The 15,388-nt window shown below is 40.5% G+C and overlaps 3 protein-coding genes and 2 long non-coding RNA genes across 5 annotated transcripts; 3 read left to right on the top strand and 2 right to left on the bottom strand.

Annotated features, from left to right (window-relative positions):
• Positions 1-1,389: 1,389 nt before the first annotated feature.
• Positions 1,390-2,092, bottom strand: LOC136193579 (V-type proton ATPase subunit F-like). Its single transcript, XM_065982493.1, has 5 exons — positions 2,001-2,092; positions 1,868-1,949; positions 1,731-1,813; positions 1,554-1,676; positions 1,390-1,502 (listed from the first exon to the last, which is right to left on the bottom strand). The coding sequence occupies exons 1-5, from the start codon at positions 2,049-2,051 to the stop codon at positions 1,473-1,475; spliced, it is 369 nt and encodes a 122-aa protein (XP_065838565.1). The 5' UTR covers positions 2,052-2,092; the 3' UTR covers positions 1,390-1,472.
• A 20-nt stretch (positions 2,093-2,112) lies between these two features.
• On the top strand, positions 2,113-2,607 carry LOC136193580 (uncharacterized). The gene is made up of 3 exons (XR_010671383.1): positions 2,113-2,201; positions 2,253-2,402; positions 2,449-2,607. It is a non-coding gene; the product is annotated as an uncharacterized lncRNA (long non-coding RNA).
• Positions 2,608-4,475: 1,868 nt separating this feature from the next.
• Positions 4,476-4,710, top strand: LOC136193747 (uncharacterized). The gene is made up of 2 exons (XR_010671435.1): positions 4,476-4,509; positions 4,557-4,710. It is a non-coding gene; the product is annotated as an uncharacterized lncRNA (long non-coding RNA).
• Positions 4,711-4,970: 260 nt separating this feature from the next.
• On the bottom strand, positions 4,971-14,149 carry LOC136193574 (protein adenylyltransferase SelO, mitochondrial-like). Its single transcript, XM_065982487.1, has 19 exons — positions 13,725-14,149; positions 7,447-7,585; positions 7,355-7,388; positions 7,192-7,303; positions 7,015-7,138; positions 6,850-6,965; positions 6,698-6,801; positions 6,526-6,646; positions 6,423-6,471; positions 6,339-6,370; positions 6,248-6,288; positions 6,134-6,203; positions 5,994-6,083; positions 5,820-5,940; positions 5,703-5,770; positions 5,601-5,652; positions 5,510-5,553; positions 5,390-5,456; positions 4,971-5,340 (listed from the first exon to the last, which is right to left on the bottom strand). Exons 1-19 carry the CDS (start codon positions 14,090-14,092, stop codon positions 5,173-5,175), a joined length of 1,920 nt encoding a protein of 639 aa, XP_065838559.1. The 5' UTR covers positions 14,093-14,149; the 3' UTR covers positions 4,971-5,172.
• LOC136193578 (HSPB1-associated protein 1 homolog) lies at positions 14,099-15,388 on the top strand. The gene is made up of 5 exons (XM_065982492.1): positions 14,099-14,807; positions 14,858-14,959; positions 15,009-15,056; positions 15,110-15,172; positions 15,227-15,388. Exons 1-5 carry the CDS (start codon positions 14,121-14,123, stop codon positions 15,386-15,388), a joined length of 1,062 nt encoding a protein of 353 aa, XP_065838564.1. The 5' UTR covers positions 14,099-14,120.

Below are 15,388 nucleotides of genomic sequence, written 5' to 3'. Positions count from 1 at the left end.
TCGTCCCTCCGCGGCCACGTCGGTATCTATAACTGAAAAAGAGAAAGCATGGGGAAAATGTGGGCAATAAATACAGATACCTGGTGTCTTCGTCCCATCGTCCACTTACCGCCGTCGTCCTGCTGTCCTTGGCCTCCTCCTCTTGCGAGCAAACCTAAATCTCAAAAAAAGAAAGCAAAAAGAAATTTTGAGCGTATCATACAGATACCTCGTTCCAAGACGTCTTCTATGGGCGTAGCACTCTTCGTCCCTCCTCCTCCTCCTCCTCCTCCTCGTCGGCGACGACCTGCCAAAGCAAACATACTGTAGAGTGAAGACAAAAAATAATTATTTATTTTTAAAATATTAATTAATTAATTAATTAAATTACATATTATTAATTCCTCTAATTCCTCTACCCTACACTGCCTCTAATTTCCTCTAAAACGCTAAAATGAAGAGATGAAATGCAGATGAAGTGTAGATGACGTGAAAAGAAAAGATGACAGATGATGACGGTAGATAACGTGCAGATGACGTGAAAAAGAAGTATGATAGATGATGACGTGTAGATGACGTGAAACGAAGTGTAGATGAAACATGATGGAAGGAAGGTCAAGGAAAATGAAGTGTGAAAGTTGATTGAAGTGGAAATGAAATGAAGGCTGATAGATATTTGGTGGAAGCTGTAATGTTAAGAATAGAATCGTGGAACTGGCCTGATATGACAGACCTGTACCTAAAACGGCACACGAGTTAGACAGATTCAAAACGATACATAATTAAATAGCTGCCAAAATCCGGACACTTTGACCACTCCTCTCCCAGCTCGGGGGTGCGGTTACTCGCTAGGAGCTGCGAACAAAAGCGAAAAATCGTCTTACCGTAGCGACTCACCTAATCTCGTCAGGCACGCGTTCAGATCTTCGGCTGCTCCTTTCGAATAATTGCAAAGAACCTAAAAAGGGGACCCTGTCACTGACGTAGACGTCGCGAAAAGACGTGAAGAGGAGCGAACGTCGCGAAGATAGATGAAAGAGCAGCGAACGTCGCAAAGAAAGGCACCAAGCGACGCACGTGGCAAAAAAGCGCACGGAAAAATAAAAAAAGAGCACAAACCTGTAGGCGTGACCACAGTCTGCACGCCTGGCTTCCTCATCGAGCGAAAACGAGACGAAGAAGGCCCACGGCTCGCGAGCGAGCGAGCGAGTCTCCGCGGCTGCTGGTGCTCCGCTATCTGCCGGATTAATGTCTGCTCTTTGTCTGCGATTGCGTGAGAAGAAAGACTAGAAGGTGTTTTGGCACGTGCCATTGATGTTCCATTCGCGTACGCAAAATTACCCACGTGATTATTTATCTTATTTTGACGCAAGATACACACAGTAGGGAGAGATAGAAAGCTAATGCACGTAGGGGTTTTGAAAATTGATTGAATAACCGAATATTATATTTTTCGTGCATGTGAACATGAGTGTTTTTTAATTAACTGTTCTTCAACGGAAGTCATCCGGATTGAACATTCCCTATAGTGTACGTGCTCATAGAAAAAATTTTTTGATGCGTTTGATTAATACCTTAGCTCGTCTCAGGATGGAATCTTTTGATGGATCATATGGATGTTCCTTGGATGGAATTTCTAAAACGGCTGGAATCGACGCCGTGTTTTGATCGAGCAAATGTCTAATTTCGTCACCAATCTGCCGAAAAAAATATCTCCATATTTGTCTATAGTAAGAAACAGGTACTCTTACGTATTGGTTTATAAGAATAATTCCGATGTCTTCTCTCTTCATAAAATTGACGAATGCCTCTTCGATTTCGGCTCGCGTAGTGTCTAAAAATGAACGATTTTTCGTGTTTGAGACTATAGGAGGCGCCAATGTAACACCTTTCTTCACGAGAAGAAAATTCGGCTGTCTTTTCTGATTGATTTCGCCTATTCCACCCAACATAAATCCCGTGCACGTGTCCTGGCAACGAAAAGTGAGTTCACGCGCCTCGAAACCCGTCCCAATACCCACCTCGTCGCCAATCACGGCGATAAGCTTGCGCTTGACTTGATGGTGAGCCATAATCGCGAAGAGAAACGATGGAACAGTAACTCGTGACTCTGCTACTATCCCGTAGGTGTGTGCGACATTAGCGAACCCGTATTGCAACTGTCCATGGCTCTACGACGGCTTCTTCGAGAGCTCAAGTGGTCCCGACCGAACGAGATAAACGTGTGGACACTGCTTGCAAACTTTAGCTTGCAAAATCGAGCTCTTCGATAGAGAATCGTCCCTCTACGATCAACTCCTGCATACCAGTACGTCGTGCGACGACACCGAGAGCTTCTACAGCGAAATGACTCAGAGAGAAAGACGTGCGAAGACGAGGCGAACCTTTTCGCCTGCTATTTGCAGTCTCAGAGACAATATTCGGTAAAAACGTAGACATAAGTCAAGATGGAAATAAATTCTTTTTTAGGATCTATTGAAGATATATCAAAAAGGCGAAAAATCAATAGAAGAAAGTGCACAAGCCGTTGGATTCAAATTACCAAGAGAAAACAGTGAGAGAACTAGCTAAAGCTAAACAGTAGTAGTAGTAAAAAAATTAAAAACAAAAGTTTATTGCTTTGCATCATTTTCTTCTTCTTTCCTCGCGAGATTCTTATCAGATACGTCCACGCCGAGCATCGTGCAAACGGGTCCAATATATTGCCTACGTTCCTCGAACATGGCCTTGAGCGTTTCGACGACTCTAGAGTCTAATTTCATTGGATCAACGACGCCGGATTCCCGCTTCACTGGCGTCTCCTTCGACGCGATCTTGACAACGCTGCTGTGTCCCTCGACGACCGCCCAGGCGTCACGCCCCCTTTCCCACTTCGTAACGCGAGGAATTTGCGGATCGGACATCGCTTTTCCTTTGAATTTCGACTTGGATTTGCAGGTGTTGCTTATGAAGGCGAGTTCCTTTGGAGTCGCCTCTTGCAAAAGTGCTTCCATGATCTTCAGCTTTCGTTCCGAGCTCAAACGACGAAAGTACGACTTTGCTTTCGCACTTCCGCTTGGAGTTTTGTTCAGGGATTTGATTGGTGGCCGTTTCGGCGAGACGACGGCGTCCAGCGTTGTGAACATCGTTGGAGGAGTGACTGAGTATGCTACTCAGCCCACACGTGATTCTCGCGACACACCCCGGACCATTGAAACCTTTTGTGTATGAGGAAATTCTGTGGGGGCGGGTCTTCTATAAATAATTTGAATTTTCGCTGGTTTTTTCCATCGATTTCGGTATTCAGTGTGAGACGATGCTCTTTCAATGCTGGCTTTGACTCGTCGATGTCGAAATCGGGAGAATCGGCTCGAAATTCCAACGTTTCCGCGTGGGGGCCCCCCCTTCGACATTCCTCGCTCTTTTACTGCTTCGATTGCACGCTTTTCGAAGTCTTTTAGCAACGGAAACACGTCTTAGAGTTGCTTATTAGCCTACGAGCCTTTTTTACCTCGATTCGTCGCTTCTTTCGCGGCGTTTCGCTTTCTTTTTCGATTCCGCCGCTCGTTTCGCGTACGCTTTGGAAGAGTACTTCGAAATCTCCCTCGTCGCTGCTTATTCGTCGTGATTGCGTGCATATTGCGGTCTTTATGCGTCGGTCGCCATTCTTCCGCCATCTTGGGTGTGGTTGATCATGCTTCAATCGCGTGGCGATGTTGCATCATTTTTTCTAAAGATACCGGTCAAACCTGTATCGAAACCGGTTTAGAATTCTCACCTAATTCGTCAAACGAATGAGCGCGCTGCATTTGACACCACGTGACACAGGCCGACCAATGAGCGCGCTGGGGGAATGAGTGGGGCGCGCTGTTCAAAATAGCGAGCGAGCGCACCGATTCTTCAGTTGCGGCTGAGGGTGGGTGCGGCGTGGAGCAATCTGCGTCTCATCCTTGAGAGGACTGGCTCGGAGGCTTTGGCAGAAGGCAAGGACGGATAGTTGGATCTCAGCGTGGCCCACGGTTAATTCCGTGCCGGAGCCTGCAAGCAGGGCGATGGGGGGCTTCGGCCTCGGTCTACGCACTGGGCAAACGGATCGTTTAAGGTCTTATTGTCGTCAAGAAGCACGAACCGCGTTAAGCTGAGTGGTTACGGCTTCGAGGGGGTGTCGCAAGCGGCCTGGTTGCCGGCACTTTTCTCACCCGAACGACGCGATTAGACCAACGATGATCCAGCCCAGGAGCCTTCGATTCTGCCATTGCACTGTCTTCATTGTCAACCTCTACAAACAGCAGTCAGCCTCTCTCCATTCCACAAGACCCGTTTCTTCTCATGGACGAAAAAGCGAAGGTTTTGGTACCAGCGCACCGGGGTTTCGGTATTAGGGGCCGATCCTCATCCAGGTGGGTACTGAATGGAATGGCCGAGGACCCGCAACTCGCCCGACACTTTTTGGAAGGGGGTCTTCGCTTTGCGAGACTCACCTGGGCTACGACGCGTCCGAACCTCCCCGTGGTGTAGCCTGGGTAGCGCGAATACGGACGCAACAAAAAGGTACGTACAACGATTGATTTACAGTAGCTAATCTCTTTTTTTTCTAGGCGAAAAGTCGGACAGAAGAAAAAACGCGATGGCAAAGATGGAGCGCGAAGAACGGGACATATTTTTAGTCAGGTAAGAGTTTTCTTCTTGCATGTAACTGTCTCTGTACTGTATGCGCGTTTTTTTGCTCGAATAAATAATTTTCGAAATCGATCTTACATGTGCGCGCGTTCATCCACGTGATCGCGAGATTTCTTCGCAATTTCGAGTCGATCGTCGCCGAAACGTCGCCGATTGTCGCCTTAGCTTCTTTGCCGCGTGTCGCTGCAGCGATTCGAGACGGAAGAACGTCGCATTCGCGTCGATAAGCGGACGTTTCGTCTCCGCGAAGAAAACGCGTGCTCGAGACGAAGGAACGCGTGCTCTTAGCCGCTTAGAACTCTCGCAAAACAACGTCAGATGCATCGCAAGCGTGAACCGAAAACTACAAGCTCATTGAATACAAATAGTAGTGCAAATCCATGAATTATAGTCAGATTGAATAATATATTTTCTACAAATAATCCAATAATCAGCTAAACGTCCTCAAGAAAAACCCAGCCCCCAGGCTTTGTGGTTTCCCCATCATTTCGCCTTAGCTTATACAAAAGATAGAGTACGAAAACTCTACGAGGATCAGGATACAGTCAAGCCTAAAGCCCATACAGGAGGTCTTGTATCGTATGATGCAGCTATTCTCGCAGGAATTTTTTCAGCAAAAGTTTCGTCAGTTGGCTTGCTGACGGCAACGTCGGCTGGAGAATCGTCGTACGGATTTTCCAGACGTTCTAGAACTTTTTTCACCTGAGAAAATTAATAGAGAACTTAAGTCATTTTTTCCGGAGGTTATTACTTCGGAAAAGTCGCCCTCTTCGGCTTTTTTGATGGCGTTCTGAGCGATGTAGTTTCTCAAAATAAACCTGGGGTAATACTCCAGGTTTCGGAGGGCGCAAAGACGTCATAAAACGCTTACCGAGGATTGTGAGAATTCATGAGGCGAACTCTCTTCTCCTGCAACTAAAAGACCTTTGAATCAATAGATAAATAATAAAAGAAAAGCTCACTTCGTCCACAGAAAGATCTCCAGCAGTAGAAACTTCCTTAGAGACTCTCAATCTAAATAAAAATTCAACAAATGATTCTACAAGAAACCCTTTGAGTCTCACCGATATTTTTCCAGCCAATCATTCCATAGGTGATGATCCTTAGCTGATTTCTCTTCGGGAGTAAGTTTCTAAATGTATTGGTATTAGGAAAAATAGTGCTTTTATAAATTTTGAAACCTCTAGCTGTGAGACTCGTTCTTGTCGATTTTTTTCGGCTTCAAGTTGAGCCAAACTGCCTCCAAGAAGCTCGAGTATCTGGGGATTTTGCTGAGCCAACTGTAGCAACATGTGTAGTTGTCTTCAATAGAAAAATCAAGTTAGTTTGAAGTGTGCTCATATACAATTCCTTACCGAGGATCCATCATTGATTTTTCGCTGGCCAACATTTCCTGAGGTGAGGAACACTGAGATAAAAGATAAGTCAAAACATCAGCTTGAGCCCTAGAAAAAAATATAAAAAAATCGGATTTTTCTGCTAGCGTCTCTTATACTCTTCCTCCTTTGAAGTGCCAGGTAATTTGAGACGACTCAAGCAACGAAAAGTGTTCGTAAAATCAGCACCTGTATCATATTTAAAATAGGATACTCTATGATTGCTCTTCGACCTGTCGCGTGCATCGTTTCGAAAAGAGAGTCGATTAAATCGCTAAGGAAACGCGTGAGATGTGTTCCTTGTGCACGTACTGAAATCTTTACCTATCGTCTGCGTCATCGGACTCAAGGCCCAGCTGAAGAATTAAAGTTCTACGCGTAGTTTTTCTAGCATAAACGTGCTCCAACCTTCTGCTTCATTTTCTTAAGAAATCTGATTTCAAATTCCTTCTCATATCTATAATATAAAACGACCTAGCCTCTATGTTCTTCTTCTAAATAAATCATTAACCGTTTAAGCTCTTCCGCTGATTTTTCTCTCGATAGTACGGGCGCTAGTGCGTCGGCTAGCCTCTCCAAATTCCACAGACAGATCCCCGGTTGCTTACGATACGTATACCTCCCGTTATTGTCTGGGAAACAACTACAATATATTAATTAACAAGACTACCTATTGAAACTACCTGAGGAATTGCAAATGTGGTTAGGATCAAATCGATCCATAAAGCCAAAGGGACCATAGTCAATGGTAAGGCCAAGAATGCTCATATTATCAGTATTGAGAACACTAGGGGGAGAGATAACTAGTTGATGACGTCAGTGAGATAAAAAATACCCGTGGCAAAATCCAACTGATTGCCAGTGAACTACGAGATCAATTGTACGCGATGTAATTGCACGAAAAAAGACCGCGTAGCGAGACTCAACATCGTCAGAATGCGCGGCTTTAATCTGAAGACACTTATTCGATGCTAGGGGAGTCTACGTCACGTATACTCACCTCGGGATAGTGAGCTGATATGACGTAGTCAAGGAGAGTAACTAGGATGTCTTTTCGACCGACGCTGGGCCCCGAACGACCCGTTAGCGGATCGCGCGTTTTGAATATCTCAAACGATCCAAATCTGAGACATTTTATGTAGGGAGACCGCGGCGGGGGATTTGACGTCATTTTTACCGTATAAACGACGGGGCTATTCGAGTCACTATAGTCACCCTTTCCTCTATGGGATTCCCTGTATAGTTTATGTCTCTGGGGATCATGGTATCTGACGTCACACAGGCACCAGCTTGAATCCATAAACGTCTATATTAAATACTGATAATATTTATATATTTACCTCGCGTAGTAGGAATTCCTAAATTATGTATTGCCTAAGGAGAAACATCTGTTTTGCTACTCTGGCGTATAAATGATGATATTTCACCTCACCTCACTGCATAAGAACTCCCTGATGCTCGATCGGAGGACTTTACGTCCGTCTGCCGTTCGAGAATAAGGCGTTTTGCCGGAGCCTTTGAATTGCACCTCCCATCGCTCACCCCTCCTATTAACAACTTCACCCAAATACCTAAAAAGAAAAAGAAATGAAGAAATGAAGAAATAGACAAAAGACATTTTTAAATATATGCATCCGAGCCAAAAAAAGGATGCATGCAGAAGTATACGTTTGACCAAAGAAAGCACAAGCAAAATTTGACCAAAGGGAGCACATTTGACCAAAGGAAGCACAAGTTGAAGTTGCTCAATGTGTTTTCTGTTGTAGGTACAGAATGCGTTTTCTGTTGAAGTTACTCAATATGTTTTCTGTAGTAGGTACTCAATGTGTTTTCTGTTGAAGTTACTGAATGTGTTTTCTGTTGTAGGTACTCAATGTGTTTTCTGTTGTAGGTACTCAATATGTTTTCTGTTGTAGGTACTCAATATGTTTTCTGTTGTAGGTACTCAATATGTTTTCTGTTTAGGTACTCAATATGTTTTCTGTTGTAGGTACTCAATGTGTTTTCTGTTGTAGGTACTCAATGTGTTTTCTGTTGTAGGTACTCAATATGTTTTCTGTTGAAGGTACTCAATGTATTTTCTGTTCAAGGTACTCAATGTGTTTTCTGTTGTAGGTACTCAATGTGTTTTCTGTTGTAGGTACTCAATATGTTTTCTGTTGAAGGTACTGAATGTGTTTTCTGTTGAAGGTACTGAATGTGTTTTCTGTTGTAGGTACTCAATGTGTTTTCTGTTGTAGGTACTCAATATGTTTTCTGTTGTAGGTACTCAATGTGTTTTCTGTTGAAGGTACTCAATGTGTTTTCTGTTGTAGGTACTGAATGTGTTTTCTGCTGAAGTTACTGAATGTGTTTTCTGTTGAAGGTACTGAATATGTTTTCTGTTGTAGGAACTCAATGTGTTTTCTGTTGTAGGTACTCAATGTGTTTTCTGTTGTAGGTACTCAATGTGTTTTCTGTTGAAGTTACTGAATGTGTTTTCTGTTGTAGGTACTCAATGTGTTTTCTGTTGTACGTACTCAATGTGTTTTCTGCTGTAGGTACTCAATATGTTTTCTGTTGTAGGTACTCAATGTGTTTTCTGTTGAAGGTACTGAATGTGTTTTCTGTTGTAGGTACTCAATGTGTTTTCTGTTGAAGGTACTCAATGTGTTTTCTGTTGTAGGTACTGAATGTGTTTTCTGTTGAAGTCACTCAATATGTTTTCTGTTGTAGGTACTCAATGTGTTTTCTGTTGAAGTTACTGAATGTGTTTTCTGTTGAAGGTACTGAATATGTTTTCTGTTGTAGGAACTCAATGTGTTTTCTGTTGTAGGTACTCAATGTGTTTTCTGTTGTAGGTACTCAATGTGTTTTCTGTTGAAGTTACTGAATGTGTTTTCTGTTGTAGGTACTCAATGTGTTTTCTGTTGTAGGTACTCAATGTGTTTTCTGCTGTAGGTACTAAATATGTTTTCTGTTGTAGGTACTCAATGTGTTTTCTGTTGAAGGTACTGAATGTGTTTTCTGTTGTAGGTACTCAATGTGTTTTCTGTTGAAGGTACTGAATGTGTTTTCTGTTGAAGGTACTGAATATGTTTTCTGTTGTAGGTACTCAATGCGTTTTCTGTTGAAGGTACTCAATGTGTTTTCTGTTGTAGGTACTGAATGTGTTTTCTGTTGTAGGTACTGAATGTGTTTTCTGTTGTAGGTACTCAATATGTTTTCTGTTGTAGGTACTCAATATGTTTTCTGTTTTCTGTTGAAGGTACTCAATATGTTTTCTGTTGAAGGTACTCATTATGTTTTCTGTTGAAGATACTCATTATGTTTTCTGTTGAAGGTACTCAATATGTTTTCTGTTGAAGGTACTCATTATGTTTTTTGTTGAACGTATTCAATATGTTTTCTGTTTTCTGTTGAAGGTACTCAATATGTTTTCTGTTGAAGGTACTCAATACGTTTTCTGTTGAAGGTACTCAATACGTTTTCTGTTGAAGGTACTCATTACGTTTTCTGTTGAAGGTACTCAATATGTTTTCTGTTGAAGGTACTCATTATGTTTTCTGTTGAAAATACTCAATATGTTTTCTGTTGTAGGTACTCATTATGTTTTCTGTCGAAGGTACTCAATATGTTTTCTGTTGAAGGTACTCATTATGTTTTCTGTTAAACGTATTCAATATGTTTTCTGTTGAACGTACTCAATATGTTTTCTGTTTTCTGTTGTATGTACTCAATATGTTTTCTGTTTTCTGTTGAAGGTACTCAATATGTTTTCTGTTGAAGGTACTCATTATGTTTTCTGTTGAAGGTACTCATTATGTTTTCTGTTAAAGGTACTCAATATGTTTTCTGTTGAAGGTACTCATTACGTTTTCTGTTGAAGGTACTCAATGTTTTCTGTTGAAGGTACTCATTATGTTTTCTGTTAAACGTATTGAATATGTTTTCTGTTGAACGTACTCAATATGTTTTCTGTTTTCTGTTGTAGGTACAGTGTACTAAATCTGTTTTCTTTTTCTGTTGTAGGTACTCAATGTTTTCTGTTTTCTGTTGTAGGTCTCAATCTGTTTTCTGTTTTCTGTTGAACGTACTCAATATGTTTTCTGTTTTCTGTTGAAGGTACTCAATATGTTTTCTGTTGAAGGTACTCATTATGTTTTCTGTTGTAGGTACTCATTATGTTTTCTGTCGAAGGTACTCAATATGTTTTCTGTTGAAGGTACTCATTATGTTTTCTGTTAAACGTATTCAATATGTTTTCTGTTGAACGTACTCAATATGTTTTCTGTTTTCTGTTGAAGGTACTCAATATGTTTTCTGTTGAAGGTACTCATTATGTTTTCTGTTGAAGGTACTCATTATGTTTTCTGTTAAACGTATTCAATATGTTTTCTGTTGAACGTACTCAATATGTTTTCTGTTTTCTGTTGAAGGTACTCAATATGTTTTCTGTTGAAGGTACTCATTATGTTTTCTGTTGAAGGTACTCATTATGTTTTCTGTTAAAGGTACTCAATATGTTTTCTGTTGAAGGTACTCATTACGTTTTCTGTTGAAGGTACTCAATGTTTTCTGTTGAAGGTACTCATTATGTTTTCTGTTAAACGTATTCAATATGTTTTCTGTTGAACGAACTCAATATGTTTTCTGTTTTCTGTTGTAGGTACAGTGTACTCAATCTGTTTTCTTTTTCTGTTGTAGGTACTCAATGTTTTCTGTTTTCTGTTGTAGGTCTCAATCTGTTTTCTGTTTTCTGTTGAACGTACTCAATATGTTTTCTGTTTTCTGTTGAAGGTACTCAATATGTTTTCTGTTGAAGGTACTCATTATGTTTTCTGTTGAAGGTACTCAATATGTTTTCTGTTGAAGGTACTCATTCTGTTTTCTGTTAAACGTATTCAATATGTTTTCTGTTGAACGTACTCAATATGTTTTCTGTTTTCTGTTGTAGGTACTCAATATGTTTTCTGTTTTCTGTTGAAGGTACTCAATATGTTTTCTGTTGAAGGTACTCATTACGTTTTCTGTTGAAGGTACTCAATGTTTTCTGTTGAAGGTACTCATTATGTTTTCTGTTAAACGTATTCAATATGTTTTCTGTTGAACGTACTCAATATGTTTTCTGTTTTCTGTTGAAGGTACTCAATATGTTTTCTGTTGAAGGTACTCATTATGTTTTCTGTTGAAGGTACTCATTATGTTTTCTGTTAAAGGTACTCAATATGTTTTCTGTTGAAGGTACTCATTACGTTTTCTGTTGAAGGTACTCAATGTTTTCTGTTGAAGGTACTCATTATGTTTTCTGTTAAACGTATTCAATATGTTTTCTGTTGAACGAACTCAATATGTTTTCTGTTTTCTGTTGTAGGTACAGTGTACTCAATCTGTTTTCTTTTTCTGTTGTAGGTACTCAATGTTTTCTGTTTTCTGTTGTAGGTCTCAATCTGTTTTCTGTTTTCTGTTGAACGTACTCAATATGTTTTCTGTTTTCTGTTGAAGGTACTCAATATGTTTTCTGTTGAAGGTACTCATTATGTTTTCTGTTGAAGGTACTCAATATGTTTTCTGTTGAAGGTACTCATTCTGTTTTCTGTTAAACGTATTCAATATGTTTTCTGTTGAACGTACTCAATATGTTTTCTGTTTTCTGTTGTAGGTACTCAATATGTTTTCTGTTTTCTGTTGAAGGTACTCAATATGTTTTCTGTTGAAGGTACTCATTACGTTTTCTGTTGAAGGTACTCAATGTTTTCTGTTGAAGGTACTCATTATGTTTTCTGTTAAACGTATTCAATATGTTTTCTGTTGAACGAACTCAATATGTTTTCTGTTTTCTGTTGTAGGTACAGTGTACTCAATCTGTTTTCTTTTTCTGTTGTAGGTACTCAATGTTTTCTGTTTTCTGTTGTAGGTCTCAATCTGTTTTCTGTTTTCTGTTGAACGTACTCAATATGTTTTCTGTTTTCTGTTGAAGGTACTCAATATGTTTTCTGTTGAAGGTACTCATTATGTTTTCTGTTGAAGGTACTCAATATGTTTTCTGTTGAAGGTACTCATTATGTTTTCTGTTAAACGTATTCAATATGTTTTCTGTTGAACGTACTCAATATGTTTTCTGTTTTCTGTTGTAGGTCCTCAATATGTTTTCTGTTTTCTGTTGAAGGTACTCAATATGTTTTCTGTTTTCTGTTGTAGGTCCTCAATATGTTTTCTGTTTTCTGTTGAACGTACTCAATATGTTTTCTGTTTTCTGTTGTAGGTACTCAATATGTTTTCTGTTTTCTGTTGTAGGTACTCAATATGTTTTCTGTTGTAGGTACTCAATGTGTTTTCTGTTGAAGTTACTGAATGTGTTTTCTGTTGTAGGTACTCAATGTGTTTTCTGTTGTAGGTACTCAATATGTTTTCTGTTTTAAGTACTCAATATATTTTCTGTTGTAGGTACTGAATGTGTTTTCTGTTGAAAGTACTCAATGTTTTCTGTTGAAGGTACTGAATGTGTTTTCTGTTGAAGGTACTGAATGTGTTTTCTGTTGTAGGTACTCAATGTGTTTTCTGTTGTAGGTACTCAATATGTTTTCTGTTTTAGGTACTCAATATGTTTTCTGTTGAAGGTACTGAATGTGTTTTCTGTTGAAGGTACTGAATGTGTTTTCTGTTGAAGGTACTGAATGTGTTTTCTGTTGTAGGTACTCAATGTGTTTTCTGTTGTAGGTACTCAATATGTTTTCTGTTTTAGGTACTCAATATGTTTTCTGTTGAAGGTACTGAATGTGTTTTCTGTTGAAGGTACTCAATGTTTTCTGTTGAAGGTACTGAATGTGTTTTCTGTTGAAGGTACTGAATGTGTTTTCTGTTGTAGGTACTCAATGTGTTTTCTGTTGAAGGTACTCAATATGTTTTCTGTTTTAGGTACTCAATATGTTCTCTGTTGAAGGTACTGAATGTGTTTTCTGTTGAAGGTACTCAATGTTTTCTGTTGAAGGTACTGAATATGTTTTCTGTTGTAGGTACTCAATGTGTTTTCTGTTGAAGGTACTCAATGTGTTTTCTGTTGTAGGTACTCAATATGTTTTCTGTTGAAGGTACTCAATGTGTTTTCTGTTGAAGGTACTGAATATGTTTTCTGTTGTAGGTACTCAATGCGTTTTCTGTTGAAGGTACTCAATATGTTTTCTGTTGTAGGTACTCAATATGTTTTCTGTTGAAGGTACTGAATGTGTTTTCTGTTGAAGGTACTCAATGTGTTTTCTGTTGAAGGTACTCAATGTGTTTTCTGTTGAAGGTAGTGAATATGTTTTCTGTTGTAGGTACTCAATATGTTTTCTGTTTTGGGTACTCAATATGTTTTCTGTTTTAGGTACTCAATATGTTCTCTGTTGAAGGTACTGAATGTGTTTTCTGTTGAAGGTACTCAATGTTTTCTGTTGAAGGTACTGAATATGTTTTCTGTTGTAGGTACTCAATGTGTTTTCTGTTGAAGGTACTGAATGTGTTTTCTGTTGAAGGTACTCAATGTGTTTTCTGTTGAAGGTACTCAATGTGTTTTCTGTTTTAGGTATTATGAATTAAACGCCGTCAACATGTGCCCCTACCTAATTTATCAAATTGAAAAAAGATGAATCAGAGTCAAATAGATTCATCAAATTAAATAAAGATGAATTAGGGCCAAATAGATTCATCAAATTAATTAAAAAAAGATGCCCTCCAATATTTTTTTCTTACATTGCAGCTCCGTCTCCCAGCTGCCCGGCGAAGTTTCCGAATTGATGTCCGCAGTAGCAGTGGGCCGCCGGTTCGGCGCCGGGAAAGAGTTTTCCGCCGCTGAAGTAGTCCGCGAAGTCGTCGCGATCCGTTTCTGCATCGTTGAGGTCGATTAGGTCGAGTGCCGAGCGCGAGACGGCTACCGTTCGTGGATTTCGAACGGGTGTTGGGCGAACGCGCGAGAAACAAGCGCCTGCGACCGTTCGCACGTAGTTTTCTGCGACTTCGTCGATGGGGAGACTTTTCAGGCACGTGTTGTCGAAGTTGAGGGTCTCTAGAGTGGACATTGTCGAAGCGAAACGAAGATAGCTTCTGAGAATTCGGGACATTTGTTTATTTGAGACGCGCGTTAGGAAAATGACTTTGCGAATCGATTCTCCGTCTAAAAGCGATGCGCTTCGCTTTCTTAGAGAAGCGAAGGCGCCGATCGTATTCACGGGAATGCTAGAGTCGTGGGACAGAGAAAAAAACTGGATTCCGCAACGATTAGCCGACGTTTTCGCCAAACGTCCGATTCGCTTCCGCATTATACCAAAAACGGCATCGAAATCCAACTCAGTTCTATGGGAAACCCAATGCCGACACATCGAAGCAACAATAGAAGAATTCCTCGCGTGGAACTCAAACGAAAAACGATCAAAAAAGCCGAAAACAGATACGGGCCTATGGACGTTCAATCCAACCGACTACACCGCCTACGCAGACTACAAATACATGAAAGACACGTTTTCGACGTACCCCAATCTAATGGCGAGCGTCGATTGGACGAAATTCGGTCTCGACGAAAAGTCGAGTCGTCGAGAAAGCGTCTTTTGGATGGGAGGAGAGGGAGCTCACACTCCCTGTCATTACGATACGTACGGCTTCAATTTGGTCGCCCAGTTGTCGGGACGGAAACGCTGGACGCTGTTTTCGCCCGAACAGAGCCGATACTTATATCCGACGCGAGTTCCTTATGAGGAGTCGAGTGTCTTTAGTCGAGTTAATGTGGGATGTCCGGATTTGGGGAGATTTTCTATGTTTAGTCATGCTCATCCAGTCGAGGTCCTCTCTCTCTCTCTCCCATAATTAATTAAAAATATTTATTATATTAGATTGTTCTTGAGCCTGGGGAAGTTTTGTTTGTTCCCAAGCATTGGTGGCATTACGTCGAATGCTTGGACTTGTCCGTAAGCGTAAACGTGTGGACACCTATGGTATATAATCGCAGAACTTTCAAAAATAATGAGCCTAATTAGTGAATAGGATTCTGATGATGCTGATAGGCTGACCGAATCCATTACGAGAACAGTGGTAGGTAGAAAAAATAACCTTGAGGATACATGTATCTCTATTGAATCTTATAGATATTTGCTATACAAAGTCGAATTAATAATCAGAAAGACTCGTCGTGGATGTGTCCATCCGAGGTTACCCGAATTTTTCTTTGACTAATTTTCCTATAAATATTTATTCCTTTATAGTCGTTTTCTGACTTTGACGCGAATCTGTCTCTTCTCTCTCGAGCCTACGCCCATCTAACGAACATAGACGATTTTCAGGTTAGCAGCGAAACGTTACTAGAGGCTCTCTTGCATCCCGAAGTCGTACAACTCGTAGCTAGAAAACTTAGCGCAGGAAAATGA

The sequence above is a fragment of the Oscarella lobularis genome, chromosome 12 (assembly GCF_947507565.1).
Source record: "Oscarella lobularis chromosome 12, ooOscLobu1.1, whole genome shotgun sequence".
In the NCBI taxonomy this organism is placed as follows: domain Eukaryota; kingdom Metazoa; phylum Porifera; class Homoscleromorpha; order Homosclerophorida; family Oscarellidae; genus Oscarella; species Oscarella lobularis.
The sequence above is the reverse complement of the archived record's forward strand: the minus strand, read 5'-3'. Positions and strand labels throughout refer to the sequence as shown.